This window comes from Heteronotia binoei, chromosome 8 (assembly GCF_032191835.1).
Source record: "Heteronotia binoei isolate CCM8104 ecotype False Entrance Well chromosome 8, APGP_CSIRO_Hbin_v1, whole genome shotgun sequence".
NCBI lineage: Eukaryota > Metazoa > Chordata > Lepidosauria > Squamata > Gekkonidae > Heteronotia > Heteronotia binoei.
This window is the reverse complement of record NC_083230.1, coordinates 90766700-90784049: the sequence shown is the minus strand read 5'-3', so window position 1 is coordinate 90784049 and position 17350 is coordinate 90766700. Positions and strand designations below refer to the sequence as shown.

Below are 17350 nucleotides of genomic sequence, written 5' to 3'. Positions count from 1 at the left end.
TCTAAGTGGAAGTTCCAGCTTTGGATGTTTCTTCATGTTGAAAAAAACCTCCAGGCAAATAGAAAAAGGATGTGGCAAGATGAAGGATTCCTCCTCTCTTTGTTTGCTTTGTTCTTTTTATTTGCAGGACACTTTTAAACATTCCAAAATGTGATCCTCCACCTGTAGTCTGAAGTAGTGTGGACCATTCTGTCTTATCAGCTTTCCACTACCTCATTCTCTTGCCTGTATGACCTCCTGCTCTAGCGGCTGCTTCTGGTTCTTTGAGAACAGAAACCACATGGAACGTTAAAGAGTTCTTTTCAACTTGATCTCCTGTATATTTATTCTCCTCTCTGTGATGCTAGATCTGCTCTTTCTCCTCTTCTCTCTCCCTCTTTCTGTGTTTTGAACTAACCCTCTCCTCATTGGAATTTATTATCCAGACCTCCCTTCCAAGCGCTTTCTTCCCATTTCAGTTTTCCTACTTAACTTAACTCTCAGACTTTGATCTATACATTGTAGGACCCTCCTTCCCTCACATAAAAGAAGCAGTGGCCACTCACAAATTAAATTCTAAAAAGTGCCTTGCAGTTTTGTTTCGGACCTTTCTAGATAGATGTCTCTGTGGATTTTAATATGTAAGGTGCTGGATGGGGGCAGGGTAAATGTATGTCTTGCTAGCTTGTGTTTTTCTTTCTTAAGCAGAAAATAAGGAAAGAGTGGAGGGAGGGAGGGAGAGGGAGGGAGGCTGTGTGTGTGTGTGTGTGTAGGGGAGAAGATTTTTTTAAAGCCCGTTGGCTCTGTCCATGGTCAAAGTAATTCAGCCGTAATCCTCCTTTCTCTTCCTCTCCTGGAGTTCTATTCATATTCTAATCACAGCTTTTCCTTCTCTAAACCAGCCACTTTATCAGAGCCCCAGCTTTGCTCGCCTACTTCCCCTTCCAGCACACAGAGCCGCCTTCAGAAGAAACATACAACTTTCTCCCATCTTTTTCCTCCCTTGTTTTGCCTCCCCCAAGCCTATAAGAAAGGGTGTGTGTGTTTTACCTTGTAAATCTACAGGTAACATCACCACTCTTTTCTGTTCTTCACACAAACCCTGAAATTCTCTCAGGGATGGATCAGGCTTCTTTAAACTTTTCACTTTTAAACATCCATATTACCTGTCTTCCCCTCCCCTTTTTGCCTTTTTGTAAAGAAAAGAAAGGGGCAAAGTGTATAAAAGAAACGAGGTAGCAGAGGACTCAAAGAAGAGTGTGGGTAATTTTAATTTTTTTGCTTGCAGCTTAGTTTCACACATTACATGGCAGCAAACTTGGTTTCACATCGAGAGTCACATGAAATTATACTTGTGCGAGATACATTTGAACACATTTGTCACATTCACCCTTTACAGTTCGGGCATATAGTTTAAAAACTCAGGTGGAATTCCTAGAAGCCTAATGTGTGAATAGCAGAGTTTAGAGAAAGAGAGAGAGGGAGGGAGGGCAGACAGGAGGGAGAGAGCATGTACCAGTTTCCTAACACCAGAAACAAACTGAGTTTTCAAGAGGTACCTTCCACTCTATGAATGATTCCCCAAGAGGGGGAGGAGGAGGAGGTCTAACATGGTCTTTACATGCACCAAATAGTGCCCTAGAGAACTAGATCTAAGCCAATTTTGATCTCAGGCTGTAATGAGCCAAAAGCTGGGTGGGTGGATGGTGGAGGAAGGAGGAGGGGCTGGAGGGGGGGAGGATTCTGTGGAACTTGGTTAGACAAACGTTCCCTAATGGCAAGTGGGGAGGGGGAGCCGAAGTGTTGGGCTTGCGTAGATCTGAAGCCCCCCTTCCTGGACAAGAGCTTTTCTTATTCAAAATAGTGGCACAATGGGGTTCACATTGAGCCTTGCCACATCCCCATCTGACTAGCAGCCATTCATCAGGCTGGCCGGCCTATCAATGACATTTCTCCCATCAGGGCTCCTATAAAATGACGCTTTTTCCCATGAAACATCCGCAAACATTTTGACGGCTCTGGCATTGCCCTGCTGGATTTACTGAGGATCTCTCTCCCTCTCTCTCTCTTCTCCTCCCCCCTTTCTTCTCTGTTTCTCTATCTCTCCCCCCTTTTTCCCCTCTAACCTTCCCCCCAACCTCTTACATACACTCACACACACTTCCTTCTCTCCCCCTCTCTCTCTTTCTTCAGCCTGCATCTCTGAGCAAGTGGGAACTCCAAAACCTCAGGACTTTTGGGGGCTTCTGCACTGTCCATGGGAACAGCATGCATTGTGGGTTGCTGGAGGAACCTGACATGGATTCCACAGGTCAGTCCAAAGCCTTTCGGGGCAGCAGAAACAGTTCAAAGATTTGGGCCAATCCAGCAGGGATTTGAGCAGACCCCTGGGGGAGAAAGTTACCTTGGTGCGTGGGGACCCCAAGCTCAGAAGTTCTTCCCAACTTTTGGAGTGTGTGTTTTTTACTAAGAACTCTCAGGCTGTGCTCCTGAGCTTGTCAGTTCAGCCACTGAAGCTGGACAAACTGCAGCCTGATCCTGTGTGCCTCAGTCCTGTCCGCTCAGCAGGACTTCCCCTAAAAGTTAAGGGCACAGAGGGTTTTGCGGAGCTGGAGACTCTCCATGGTTGAGCGCAGCTCAGAAGTGTTTTCTGGTGAATGACTTTTAGGATGCTGAAGTTCTTCTTGAAGTGTAAACTTTGGGAAGGGGGAGCTGGCACTGAAATATTGAGGTCTGTTTTTGGCATTAGCTTGGGCTGTTTATATGGGGGGTAGAGAGTGTTGCAACTTAATGATTTTATGGTGGGAGGGTGAACAACCTGTAACTGGGCCAGGCCAGTGGCTTTGCAAGCATCAAGAGTGTTTTGAGAACTTGCTTGGAAGCCTTGACTTCTGTCGCATGCCATTTTTCTGTGGGGTCAGGAATGGCTTTTTGGCTGACTTCAGATGACAAGTTATTTTGGTGTATTGCAATGTGTAATTCTGGGGCGAGGTCACCCCTTCCACACCTCCCGAGTTTCAAGGATGCTACTAGCCGCAGTCAAGGAAGCAGCCCAGAGTCCACTTCTTTGCACCCCAGCGCTGAATACTCTCACTTGGAAATCGGTCTCATTAATTTCTGTCAGCCTTACTTGGAAGTACGCATGATTAGCACCTCAGCCTTACTCCCTCCTCCCACTGTACTATCTATTTATGCTCCCATTCTCTCAGCCCTTCCATACTGCTCTTGGATCCTGTTTTCACCCCCACCCCACCCCAAAAACCCGCTGCTTAAACTCATTGCATCTGTTCAGTGGCTAATCCGGTTTAGGATGGGGGTGGCTGGGCTAAAGTGCCCAGTTCTCCAATTCTGAGCAACCCTCTGGACCGCCCCCCCCCCCATGAAACTTGCAAAAAGGAAGGCCGCGAGGTATTCCCGGAGGAGGGGGCGGCGAAGGAGGGCAACTGAAAGTTGACTTGCTCTGCAACTTCGTCCTAGGAGAGGAGGAGGCGTGCAGGCGCTTCTGCCACTAGAAGGACGGTCGGCTCTTCAAGCCCAACAGGTGTTGCTTTGGCCAGGAGGGGCGGCGGCGGAAATCATCCCTTTTCTTAGAACTTGGAAGAGTTAGGCTGAGGCCACACGCACCCCTCTTGTCATTTTAAATAAGGGCACGGTGGGATTCTCCCACTGCTTAAAGGGGAGCCATTCCCGCCCGAGGAAACGGAGGCGCCCAGTTTGGGGAAGCAAGCAGCCCTGCGCAAGCTGCCGAGGCCGGGCTTGGTGCGGCCCTCGCAGTTCCCCCGGCGCCTCCTCCTCGCTGAGCCCGGAGAGCGCAGGATCGGGGCCTGGAGCCCTAGCCGGGCAGCGGCGGCCTGTCTCCAAAGGGCCGCGGAGACTTTAGAAGAAGTCTTTGCGGGCGCCCTTCTGCGGGAGCCGTCGGTGCGGCTGGCCGAAAAGGAGAAGGAGCGCTGAGGCTGCCCTTCGCGCTGGAGCCGGGGGGGGGGAGCGAGGCTTGGGGTGTGCGGGGGCTCCGGGAAGGGCCGGGGATCACTTGGGGGGCTGAGGCAGGCAGGCAGGCAGGCAGAGCTGTTCTCTGCAAAACCAGACAGACCCCCTTGTGTCTCTTAACGCCGCCGTTTTCCAAGCCCAACTTCCCAGTCGGAGAAAGGGTGGCGAGGGTGCAGCGCTGCACAAAGTGCGGCTGGGGGCGGGGGGGGGGGGGCGGTGAATTGGTCCCCACCTGCTGCAGCCCCTGCCTGGTTTGGGACTCCCGGCTGGAAACTCTCCCTCGCTCGCCCCCTCCAGCTCCCGGCGCTTGCTGCGGCCTCCCCCCGCGGCAAGAGCGCTGGGCTAAGTCGCCCGGCTGGAGCTCCCCGCCCGGCGCTTTTGGCTGCGGCCGGCGGCGGCGGCGGCTTCGCTTCAAGGAGGCTGCCTTGATCTCACGAGGCCCCCGCCCGTCCCAAACTGCGTCCGGCTGCACCACTTCAAGGGCGACGGGCGAGAAATCCAGACCGGTTATGATCGACGGCAGCGGGACTGATTAAGATAATATTAATCAGAAACCACTTTCGCCTTGCCAAACAGATGGCAGCGAAAGTGGGGCTTTTGCCGCGGCCCCATTCAGGCACCTTCACCTCCTTTTCAAAGGACTTAATCCAATTAGGCTTTCTTCTGCGTTTCAGTTGTTATGTAAAGAATCCTTTTGCATTTGGAGGGGGGGAAATATAGCTTCATTGAGAGGGAAGAAAATGCAGCCTCGTTTTAATTTTCCTTCCCAGACATATATACAGATATATTTAAGAATCGCTTGATCGTTAAATCAGATGGAAGGATAAACACAGCATCCTTAATTTATATCCACTTTGTATAAAATGATGGGAACTGACAAAATAGTGGCAAAGTGCATGTTATGTTTAAACAAAACTTCTGAACCTTTTTTGGGGGAGGAGTTTTTTAAATCAAGCTCTCTGTATGCTGGCCCTCTTCAATAACATCTCCCACAAAACAATAAACCATTTTCACACTTAAAAAAAAAACCTTAAATAAAAGTGAAGCAATGCAACTGGTTGATCCTTAGGATGTATCAAAGTTTAAGAAATCCAAATGGACCATGGGCTTCTGCCATTAAAAAAACCACTATGTTATTTTATCTGGTTTACATTTTTAATTTAGGAACAGAGAAGATTTCTTTAAAAGGGCTGCAATATTTAAAATGGGGGAATCGTTGATCTATGTGGCCAAAGAGGTTCTCAAATTAAACTTTTGTGGAAGAAACGGTGGCAAAGAGAAGGGACACTCATTTTCTTTTAGTGGGGAGCAAGACCTTGAGAACTGATTGCAATAGGCGAATGGTTGGACTGAGTCAAGCAGTCAAACCAAGTGGGTTTGGGCCTACAGTTGTTTATGAAGCCTTTCAAATAAACAGATTTTGAAAAGCCTTTCAAATAAACAGATTTGGCAACTGCCTCAAACCCCCCCCCCCCCCAGCCTCCACATACCTGTTTTGAGTGCTGTGATCAGCTTTGGGTTATGTGGGTTAAAAACAAAGGGAAATGCTTCTGTTTATGTGAAAGGTGACCCCCTCTTCCCCCCAAGTAACTGTACCCAGCCCTTCAAATGTGTGAGGACAAAACTTCTAGGAAGACCCGCTTGGATGCCAGCATTTGTCTTTTCAAACATTAATCATGGCTATCATTGTAATGGAGACAATGAAGCTTTGGGGGGGCAATTTTTATTGGTAATGGTTGATGGTAGTGACAATCTCATTCTGACTTTCTGACTGGAGTAAGATGAAGGCATTGTGTTCCCTTCTGAAAGCACATCCTTGCAACACCCTTTGTTTTAATTGTATAATGAAAGAAATGTGAAGGAGGTGTGTGTGGCTGGGGGGGATGTTTATGGCTCTAATTAGTGAGTTGTTCCCCCTCTTGGGAAAGAGAGTCATGCTTATTAAAAACAATCTCAGCTGGCTCAATGGGGACAGGCAGGTACCCTTTCTTCCCCCCCTTCACACCCTCTCAAAACTGGCACAAATTTCACCCACTCCTATCACTTGGCCTTTAACCTGTCAGGCCCAACATCCTTTTATTACTACAGATATTTACCCGTCCTTTGCTGGGAGAAAGTTGTATTTTCTTTCACTTAATGGATGTGTAGGAAGATGATATGCTTTTTAGTGGCCTTCTTGCAATATAGTGACTGTCCCAGGGACAAAAGTCCGATATCCAACCATGATGAAATACTGGCTGTTTAACAGTCTCAGGCATGGCAAAAGTACCAGGTGACTTGGGGGCATTTGGGTAAAAGCCAAAGTACCAGATCTCCAGTAACCAGCATGAGGAATTCCAAGAGCAGGGAAAGTAGGCAAACCGAGCCATCTTTTGGCAACATCTTTTCCCTCTCTATGCTACCATAAAGAAAGAGGTTTCAAACGACATGGTGGAAGAAACATCCCTTTCAGTCCCATTTTTATAAATTCACCATTAACCAAATAATAATTGTTAAGCTTACCATTTAATTTTGCTTCATCCCTCATATAAGATTGATTTATCTTATTTGTTTTACATGTCCACAATATATATGAGAATGCTGATATTGCCAAATAGGCAGATGTTTCAATTAATACAAAGCCATATTATTAATGGAATTTTTACAATATCCATTTGCCTTCCAAACTCCAGATTTAGTTGCAGGAAGTACACTTGGCAGGTCAGAATATATGTTTTTAAAAAGTTACATTTTAAAAGCATAAATAAAAGTTTGTGTGTGGTTTTTTTCAGGTTTCAGATCAGTATGCAGTAGACATAAGTCAGTTGGTTCTTTTGTGAGAATTTTTTTAATTTATGTTATGTAAGTTGCACTGTGGTATTGTAGGGATCTTGCATACAGATTTGGAGAAATGGACAAAAACACTTCTGTGAAACTGGAAAAAGTTTTGTATGTTCTTGAGGCTGGCCCATTGCTTTTCCACTAGTTTGATTGAGAAACAGGGTCAGCACCTGTTGCGGGCCCTCTTAAATTGGCCTGAATATTTCCCATTCATTCTGCTGTCTGCAGTGGCGCCAGTAGGACTCCAACACTATGTGCACGGGGGGCGGGGGGAGATGCAGACTCTTGTATGTGCTTGTAGAGGGTGTTCTCAAATAGGATTGGGGTGGTGGAGTGTGGTACTAGGTCTTTACCCTATTCCATCTACTTCTTTCTTTTTTGATAACTAGTTTCAATTTATGTTATGCATAGTAGAGTCAGAAGCAACTTGGATATAACTGAGAAAAGGATTCATAGGCACCTGTCACTTTTCACAAAGTTTCTGCAAAGAATAGGCAATTCTGTCCAATGGAGAACTAGAAACGGAGACCAAAACTCGCAGCCTGATTCTACTAGAGGCAACTCCCGTGTACAGGAACAGGTGGCAAACTGACATGGTACAATGCTGGAATGCAGTTCAGATTGCAGAAGGAATGCTGTTTTTATAAAATGCAGCCACACATAAAAAGCTCCCAACAAGTGGTAAGGCCATCAAATCATGGTGAGAAGTTCCATGAAGACATCTCACTCATATACCATTTTATTACATGTAAGATTTTTTTAAAAATAGAAGTTAAAAATATGGCCCTCCAATGTACAATTGGAAAGGATACTATTCAGAATTCTACCACTTCATCAGTAAAGTGCATATATAATCATAATTTGTGTTCAGTCTCAGGGAGAAAGGCAATCAATGAATCAAGGAAAATAAAGAAATAAATAGATAATTCTAATAAACTGTCCTCTCCCTGTTATAAAAGAAGCAATAGAGCTGCTCACAAAAAAAAAGACAGGGGTTTGGGACTCCCATATATACAGAAAAATACTACTTTGCAAATTAACGAAAAGGGGGGGGGGGAACCCTATGAGAACTAAGTCTGCTCCAGTCGGCACAGAATAGTGAGAGCCATTTAAGGGGGTGGTATGTTTGTGTGTTGGGGGAAATCGGCATGTACAAGCTCCTGAGAGCTTACAGAATCCTGGAAGGGGAGTGGTGGGGATTCCCAAGCTGTTGCCTGTTCTTGTGATTCTTTGTAAGTGCCAAACATGTTACCTGAAAATGGCTTTTTAAAAGATTGTTTCCTGTGTATTGTGCAAAATGGGAATGTTCATCTCCTTACTGGCAAAACTGGTGAGTAAGTCACTCAACTCCATCATGAGATAGATGTACAAGTTCTTGTTCTGCACATGACAAAACAAAATGCAAAAGTGAAAGCAGATGTCATTTTCCTCAGTCATTGTTGGCTTATGATATGTAAAAGGATCCTCAGTAGTGCATGAACATTGATCCAGGCATTGAGTTTGTCAGTGAAACAGGTTCCAAGTCTGATCCCTAGTTCAAATTAAGCTTTAGTAGTAGATTTCAGCTAAAACCAATCCACACAACTACTTTTTTTCCCTCCAATTCACATGGCCAGCTTTCCATGAGATGCATAAAGGTGGTTTTCATTGATATGACTATTCTGACATCCTGGAATTTGGAGATGAACAGAAACCATACTCTTGTTGAACTCATAATTAATGTTGGGAAGATACTTTCAAAAGTTGCAGAATGCAACACAAGATGTCCATGTGTTTGGACCAAATCTGGGTATTTGCCAAGCATACCACTACAGCAGCATGGGAACAAGGCTGTATCCTTCCCATTTGTACTTGCCCAGCAACTTAGATATACAACACACAGGTCCTTCTCCATGTGTGCCTTCCTCCACCTCCTAAATTAAAGTAGGTGGCTATAATGCAGAGGACCTTTTTCTGCAGTGGTATATTGTCTATGGAATTCCCTCCCTGTGGAGATCCCATAGGCATATAAACTCATCTGGCTAGTTTCAGTGGCCAAGCAAAAACTTTTTATAAAAGTTATTAAAAAGTTTTATAAAATTATCCCCTTCTTCTCCAATTAAATTGTTAAATAGTGGCTCTTCTGTTTAGGTTTTTTGAGAGCTGTTTGATTAACATTGTAAGGTTTTATTTATTATGTGAGTGCTTAAAAGAATTGTTCTGATGTTTCTTGAATGTGACTAATGTTTGTTGTGTTTTCTTGAATTTTTTAGGAAAAAATTAGTTTATTCAGAGAAAAATTACAAGATGGTATTGTGTTTTTTTTAATGTTTATCTTTTTGTGGCTTTTAAAAAATGGTTGTTAGAAATTGTTTTGCAATCCTGTATGAGTTAAGAGTTTGTAGCATTACTGAGTTTACTTTTTGAATCTCATTATTCATAGCCCTGTTTGTCTCTTCTTGCCTCTCATGCCTCCCTGTAGGGCTGTTCTGGCTGCCTGGTGGCTGCAAAGGGCAATGGAACTTAACAATCTGTGGTGTGTGAGTTCAGATGTCATGTCAAACCACGATTAGTATCTGAAGGACTGAACAGTTCTTTGAAAGCTCCTGCCCTACCACAAATTTTGTTAGTCTCTGAGGTGCTACTGAACTCTTACTCTTTTCCACGATTAGTAGTAGTTTAGAGAAAGGATGGCAGAAGTTTATTAAATTATGTACGGGAGTGGATAAAGTGGATAGAGAGAATCTTTCTCCTTCCACAATACTAGAACTCAACAGCACCCAAAGAAGTTGATGGACAATATATCTAGGATGGAAAAAAGGAAGTACTTTACTCAGCAAGTAATTTCATTGTGGGATTCACTGCCATTGGATGTAATGATGGCCACAAGCATGGATGGCTTTAAAAGGGGATTAGACAGATTCATAGAGGCTGGAAAGGCAATCAGGTACTGACACCCTGATAGAGGGCCAGCTTCATTTATTTGTTTGCTGGTGTTTTTGGTTTTTTTAAATTCTCTCATCTCTTTGACTCAAGGCAGCAAACAATATAGCAACTAAGTTGCAAATATCTAAATTAACAAATTGTAAAACAGATTAAAATACACCATTTACCGGTTTAGAAACATTTAGATAACACATTTAAGAGTTAAGAAGCAAGATGCTCTAGAAAAATTTGCCCTTCACCAAATGCTGTCTGGAAGACAAATGGCTGACATGCTTTTCCCTCCTTGCTAGTTTATATTTCATGGGTTCCATAGAAAGGAGGGGGGAATTTATCTTTCACCAGTCAGAAAATGGACAGAAAATAGGTAAATGTTCCTTTCAGAAAATGGGCAGGTGATAAACTGTTTCCCGGAGGTTCATGTAGGTTTTTGCACCCAGCACTTTTAGGGTTGTGTGCAGAGTTAACTATGGGGTATATAGGCAACTGAGCAGACGCTCCACAGGTATCAGATGGGAGCACATTCTCTCCCAACCCCAGACTTATACTTGACCTGTAAAAGTAGGTGTAACGGAGCTGGTCAAAGGGGCCAGGCTAGAGTAAGAGAGTTGACAACCTCATGGCAAAGCAGTTAAAGCCGGCTAGAAATTGAATTGAATTAATTAATTAATAGATGCACACTGATGACTGTAGCTGTGTTGTAAGGCTCAGCAGATGGGAAAGGGTTGAGGGAGGAGGAGATTGCTGAATCAATATATTGACATCCTGCAAGGTAGTGACATATTTGTAGTGAAGTTTGAGGTAGGTGATCCCCCTTCCTTCTATTTTTGCATGGGGTACTTTGTCCTTGCATCCTTTGCTTAAGGACTACAGGATCCTGATTTGCATTTGAGTCTTGTAGTGGAATATCAGTCAGGGTTCCTAGGAGATCAGTATTAGAAATATGTTGCAAATGTTCCCTGTAAGCTGTGGAGTCTTGTGAGCAAAAATTCTGCTTCGTGAACTACTGGCATTAAAGGTGTGAGTTACTGCATAAATTAGTTGGTTCTGGGGCCATTTTTCCTGAGCTAAATAAAAATATGTGAGCTGAAGGCTTAAAAACTGTGAGCTAGCTTATATTAACTCAGTTTAGAACGTTGGTTGCAACTCTAAGCTGCAGAGTTTTGTGAGCAAAAATTGTACTTTGTGAGCTACTGGTATTAAAGTTGTGAGCTACTGCATAAATTGCTGTGGCCATTTTCCCAACTCTACGTATTCTCATCATTGGTTGTTTGGGCAAAGTGCTCTTTCTATTGAATTCCCATCACCAAAGCCTCCCCCCATGCATGCATTCTAAGTGTGCATGAAATGATAGTAAAGAGTTGCAGTCTTGGCCCCAGAAATGTAATATGTGGTTATCCTGATTGGTGCATATTTAGGGTATAAGTATGCTGTGATTGACTGCAGACTTATCCTAAACTATTCTGTGGCTGTGAGGAGGGGGGGGGGGGGTTTGAGGCTTTGTTTTTTACACCAATCCAATTCATGGCATGGCAAGCCAGAGTCAGTGGGGAAGGCTCTAAGTATTGAAACAGGTGTAAAACGGTACTTTTAAAAAGGCTGTTTGTTGGGGTTTGATTGTATTTGTAGCACAATTGGCTTTTCTCTATATTATGTTGGTTTAATTGTTTTAGTCTTTGTACAGGCCCCTTGAGTTGCAAGAGGAAGAAATACGGTTTAATTTTTCATGGAATAAAGAAAGATTTATACTTAGCATTTTTGCTAGTATCAGATGATACCAGAACAGGCCAACATGGTCTATGGAGGCTTAACTTACTAAGCCCTATTCTTCCCCAAGCATAAACTGCTTCTGACCATTTCTGGCCTCTACACCAATACAACTACACCTGGTTTATATCAGCAGGGCATCCATGGAACACTATACTGATGTATCTCCAGATACATATACTTTGAGCATATCTGTATAATACCAGCATGGACCTTACTTAGTACCATGACTGGCCTTTGGAGAGCACGCTTAGATATCTTAGGGAGCAGCCTATACCCCCACTTGGCATATTTTAATTGTTTAATTAATACCCAGACATTTATACTTTTACATTTCGTACCCATTACAATTTAATATGCAAAGCTGCATGTGATGCATTTCATTTACTCATAGTAAAGCAAGTGTACATTTGGCAAGAAAACAGTAAGTTCACCTACAATCTAGGAGGCATGTTTTCATTCTCACATAACTTCTAACTTCCCACCCACAGTAACATTTTCAGAATTTTAAAGTGCAGTTTGTCCTGGTGGAACTGTCTTCCTAATAACCTAGAGATAGCACTGCCTCTGACCCATGCCAACTTTATCTATTTATTTTATTTAATTCAATTTGTATCCTGCCATCCCCACCAAGGCAGGCTCAGGGTGACTCACATGGTCATGCATATGCATAAATATAAACATACAATAAAACATTAAAACAGTAAAAACAATTAAAAACATAGAAATTGACATTTCAGGCGCTAATATAGGTGTTAATAATTCAATATAGGTCAGCAGCATATACACCTACACTGTGATCCTAACACTCCTTCCTTGGAAGTAAATCCCACCAACTTCTGCGGAACTTATTTTCAAATAAGTTTTTTGGACAGGAGTCCTCTAAGGCAGCAGTCCCCAACCTTTTTGGCACCAGGGACCAGTTTTGTGGAAGACAATTTTTCCACGGACTGGGGCAGGGTGGTGGTGATGGTTTTGGAATGATACAATTGCGCACTTTATTTCTATTAGTTTGGTGTGGCGGTTAAGTGTGCAGACTCTTACCTGGGAGAACTGGATTTGATTTCCCACGCCTCCACTTGCAGTTACTGGAATGGTCTTGGGTCAGCCATAGCTCTTGCAGAGCTGTCCTTGAAAGGGCAGCTTCTGGGAGAGCTCTCTCAGCCCTACCCACCTCACAGGGTGTCTGTTGTGGGGGAGGAAGGTAAAGGAGATTGTGAGCCACTCTGAGACTCTGAAATTCAGAATGGAGGGCAAGATATAAATCCAATGTCATCATTGTCTTCTTCTTGCTATTATTACTATTACATTGTAATACATAATGAAATACTTATACAACTCATGGCCTGGTTGCTAACAGGCCATGGACCAGTACCAGTCCACAGTCCGGAGGTTGGGAACCCCTGCTCTAAGGAAAAGAGGAACTGTCCCTATTAAAATGGGTTTAGAAGGGTGTAACTCTGTTTCTGATTCCACTGTAATATCTATATGTCTCTTCCCCCACCCCCCAACATTCTGGCACAGTTGACCTGCTAAAGGGGCTGGTTTACACAACCACCTGTCAGACATGTTCAACTTGTACTGTTATTTTTGAATATGCAAGTAGTGAAAGGGTTGTCTGATCAAGTCCACTTGTTAACATTCATATGTGGTGGAGAACATGAATCCAATTGACTTTCCCAGAATCTTCCTACATCTGAATTCAAGTGAATACATAATGCTAACAATCAAGACCACGGGTTGTTTTGTAAAAAAAAAAATAGATGGTGGAGCTCATCCAGGGATTGTTATCCAGCTTCACCTACTATTCAATGGACAAGGTGGGAAGGAGGAGGTGGAACTCCCAGAAAGGTTCAGGAGCTGTGCTCCTGTGAGCTCCTGCTGAATCCAAGGCCTGATCAAGACAGATAATAATTCCCGCCCCCTCCCCTCCAAGTCTTGTGTACTTCCAATAGTCTGGAAAGCTCAGTGCTACTGCACGTTCCCTCTGAGACTGAAAGTTTCAAGGAAGAGTAAGTACTAACAGGTTTCCATAGCCACAGCCTTACTTCTGCAAGTGACATCTCCATGGTGATTGCAGAGAGCTCTGTTGTGTGTATGTGGAGAGGGGTTGTTGGGCAAACAGCTGCTTGTAATTGTGGGAGGGGAGAAAGCAAAATATTATGAGTTTGCAGTTGTGCTTTAAACAGGCCTTGGAAGCAGGGGGCACCAAGAGAGTGGCTGTGAGCCCACAACAAAGGGGGAAGGAGGGATTTGAAGGAGCCAGATATCCAGTGGGGCATGCCTATCCTCCCTTCTCAGACAATACAGGAGCCCCTGCCGCTAACTGTGAAATAAAACCATCCAGAAGAGAAGAGAAGAACCCTGCTGAACGGCTCCCAACAAATCATTCTTAATCACTCATTAACAATCCTGTCCAAACAAACTTGGGAGGGACAAGCAACCAGAGCTATCACTGCTCCGGCCACCTCAGAGAGCAATATTCCACTCAGGCCAGATTATCTATGGTGTGTTGCTCATTCACACCTGTGGCTTATGTTCCTGTGCTGTATCTGCTGCAGCATATTTCTCTAAAATGCTTAATGTAGCTATCATTTATCCTGTCTAAAGATAATGGGGAAAGGGCAGTCTCCATAGGGAGAAAAATAGATATGCTATTGGGCGTTAAAATAAATTGTTTGTTAGTCACTGAAGAGCTGTATCAAAGCTGTACTGAATGAATCCAGAATATTTTGAACTATCTAAAAGATAACGTGTTGATTTCTGGGGTACCATTTCAGATTTTGGTAAATCAGAGGCAAGAGTCACAGAAAACTTAGGAGCTTGGTTTTGGCAAGAAGGATAAACTAAGACGGGGTGGCCAACGGTAGCTCTCCAGATGTTTTCTGCCGACAACTCCCATCAGCCCCAGCCAGCATGGCCAATGGCTGGGGCTGATGGGAGTTGTAGGCAAAAAACTTCTGGAGAGCTACCGTTGGCCACCCCTGAACTAAGAGATTTGAAACAAAAAACAAACAAAAACCTTGAGTCTATTATGATGTCTTCTGTTCTCTTTTCTCCATCCCCCCCCCCTGTCTTTTCCCCTTTCCTTGCTTACTGGACAGTTACAGCTACTTGCCACCTTGATTTTCCTGTCTGGAGAGGAAAATCCAGATGAATGCTGTAGCAAATATTCTACATTCCCCCATAAGTAAGCATCATGAAAACTCTCCTCTTTACGAGAGAACTATGGAAATTGTAATGGAACAAACTTCCAAATACAAAAAAGGGAATGGCAAAAATAATACAACACACATTTATAATAATATTTTAAAAGCCCTACAAAAATTCAGTTAGAAATTCAAGTCTTTTAGACAGTCTCCTCTTGTGCTCCTTTTCATTATCAGGGAAGGAGAAGAAAAGGCAAGTAATGGAAGAATCTGGAACCTTTATCAATATTTTCAAGGTTTTCTAGTGTAAAACAAGTTGGAATCTGTACATGCCAAGTATGGAAAGTCTTCATTTCCATTTCTTTCTGTCTTTGAAAATGGCAAAACCTCTTCTGATGTCTGTCATTTGCAGAGCGTGAATATTTGAAATCCCTTTCTAAAAAACTCTACAGTGGTGCTACACCTTTAATTAAATCACACCAGTTATAAAATTAGTAGACTAGCATCATTTTAAAACAATCAATATCTTATTTATTCACTTAATTCACATCCATTTGTTCTCCCCAATGAAGACCCAAAGCAGCTTACATCATTCCATTCTTCTCTTTTTTATCTTCACAACAACCCTATGAGGTAGGTTAGACTGAGAGTATGTGACTGGCCCAAGACCACTCAAAAAGCTTCCATGGCAGAGTTGGGACTCAAACCTGAGTCTCCCAGATCTTTGTCTTACCCTCTAACCACTATACCACACTGACTCTCACCACGAGTTCTTTCTCATCTATTTTTAACATGGTGAAGTAATACAAAAGGAAGTCTGCATGGAAAGGTACATCCTCCTGGACAAGTACTTGGTGATCCTAAGCCAGTATACTTAAAATCCCTTCAGGTCTATCCCAGCGAACTGTGCTTTGGTTTGCTCTGTTAGTCTTGCATTTGCTTTTCATTTTCTTAATAGTTTAAAAGGTGCTTACTCTTGTCACTGAGTGAGAAGTAGTACTGTAAGCAAAAATGTTTTACATGAGGCCCCTTTCCATGATTTCACTTGCCTACTGATGAATTGTAGTTTGTTTGTTTTTTTTTAACCAATCTGCTAATTTTTGCAGCAAGCTTCCTGTCTCTTGGGTCTTGTTGACTGTGATTTTGCTGAACGTTTCCTAAATTTCTCTTTAGAACAGGATCATTTCACGGTCATCCTTGCCATACATCAAACATTATTTTGAAAGTATGCAACACATCTGATTTCTCCAAATATTGCATGCCTCATTCTGTAAAACATAGATTCTTCAGAAGCTCAACCAAATGCCTTGTGTTTAAATTGGAATAGACCTTTCAGAGTGATAAAAGCTGTGTACTTCTAGGATTCTTTTAGGAAAGGAATCTGGTGATAAGCTGTGGATAAATCAAGCACTCTAAAGACCCTTGTTTCTTTAAGGGTAACATTTCATTGGTTTTGGCCAGAGAATGATAGTCCGCAACAATGTTTAAGATCTCTCAAGTCCATTCACATTGGAATGATTCTGTTTGCCTTCTCTTCCAAGACAATGAGAGAAACTCATTCCAAGGAGTCAACAGGTTCAGCTTTGAATAATTTGAGTCTCTTTCTTAAGTGCACTAGGTACATTTCTTACTTTACACAATATTGCTCAGTTTGTTCATTTTTTTCCTGAGGTCTTACGAGTAAACTCCCTGCTGATCTGTAGAATTCCAGTAAAAACATGTGAAAAATCAGCAACAATCATGTTTTCATAGTTTCCAGGACTAAATGTGTGATATCTGAACAAAAAATCTTTGAAACTCAGTTTGAACATATCATATACATGAATACCTTTTTGGATAATATATGCACTTTTGTTTTGAGTATTTTTGTTTGCTTTGAAAACTAGCAGTAAACTAGCCTTTGATAGCAATGAGAGACACAACTTACTCTTAGGGAAATTGCTGAAGGATGCAAGGGAAAGTCATGACATGTACCTTGTGTATAGTGAGCCTGAATTTGTATAGTGAGTCTGGCTCTGTAATCGTTATCTCATGGCTATTAATGCATGCTAAGGTAGCATGGAGAAAGATATCTAGAATTGTGTTAGAAATTTTAGCTTTCAATATCTGCTTCATAAAAGACTTGTCTTTCTAGTAGTGGCCAAATTTTTGTGGCATTCTACTAGATATTTACAATACCATTACTTTCCACTTGGTACGCTAGAATATGGAACCATGGATGAAATAAGCATCAGATACATCAGATAGAGGGACAAATAAAACCAGAGGTGTATCATGCCGTTTGAAACTCATTTTTGGTTCCCAGGTCTTCCAAAATTGTACTTCCACCATTGCATTATAGGAATTTACTTAACTTATAAATACAGAAGTACAAATCATGATCAAATCATACAGGCTTGGATCTTGAGGAAAATTTCTGATAACAGGAGAGGGGGCAATTGTTGCCAATTCCTCTCTCTGGCTACAGACCTCTGACCCACTCTCATCTGTTACTGGGCAGTCCCCTGTCACCAGAAGCAGCATTTTTGGGGTATATTTGTACTTTGTGTGTGCGTGTGTGCACCTGAAAGTGATGGTGACCTCTGGTGACTAACCCCTACTGGAGACCTGGAGGATATTCAGATACGTGGCTGAATAAAACCTACCCCTGTCCTCACGACTGCTGGTATTCCAAGGAGGTCTCCCATCCAAGTACTTGCCAGAGTCGACCCTGCTTGGCTTCCAAG

The 17350-nt window shown here is 42.9% G+C and overlaps 1 protein-coding gene across 2 annotated transcripts in view; it reads left to right on the top strand.

Annotated features, from left to right (window-relative positions):
• Positions 1-2010: 2010 nt before the first annotated feature.
• RFX4 (regulatory factor X4) overlaps positions 2011-17350 on the top strand; it is a 141148-nt gene continuing 125808 nt past the window's right edge. Inside the window, exon 1 of one of the 2 annotated variants that reach the window (XM_060245572.1) lies at positions 2011-2290. In XM_060245572.1, the coding sequence (XP_060101555.1) occupies positions 2248-2290 (43 nt within the window). In that variant the 5' untranslated portion in view covers positions 2011-2247. The remainder of the gene's footprint in view (positions 2291-17350) is intronic. The other variant, XM_060245570.1, reaches the window with a different exon arrangement.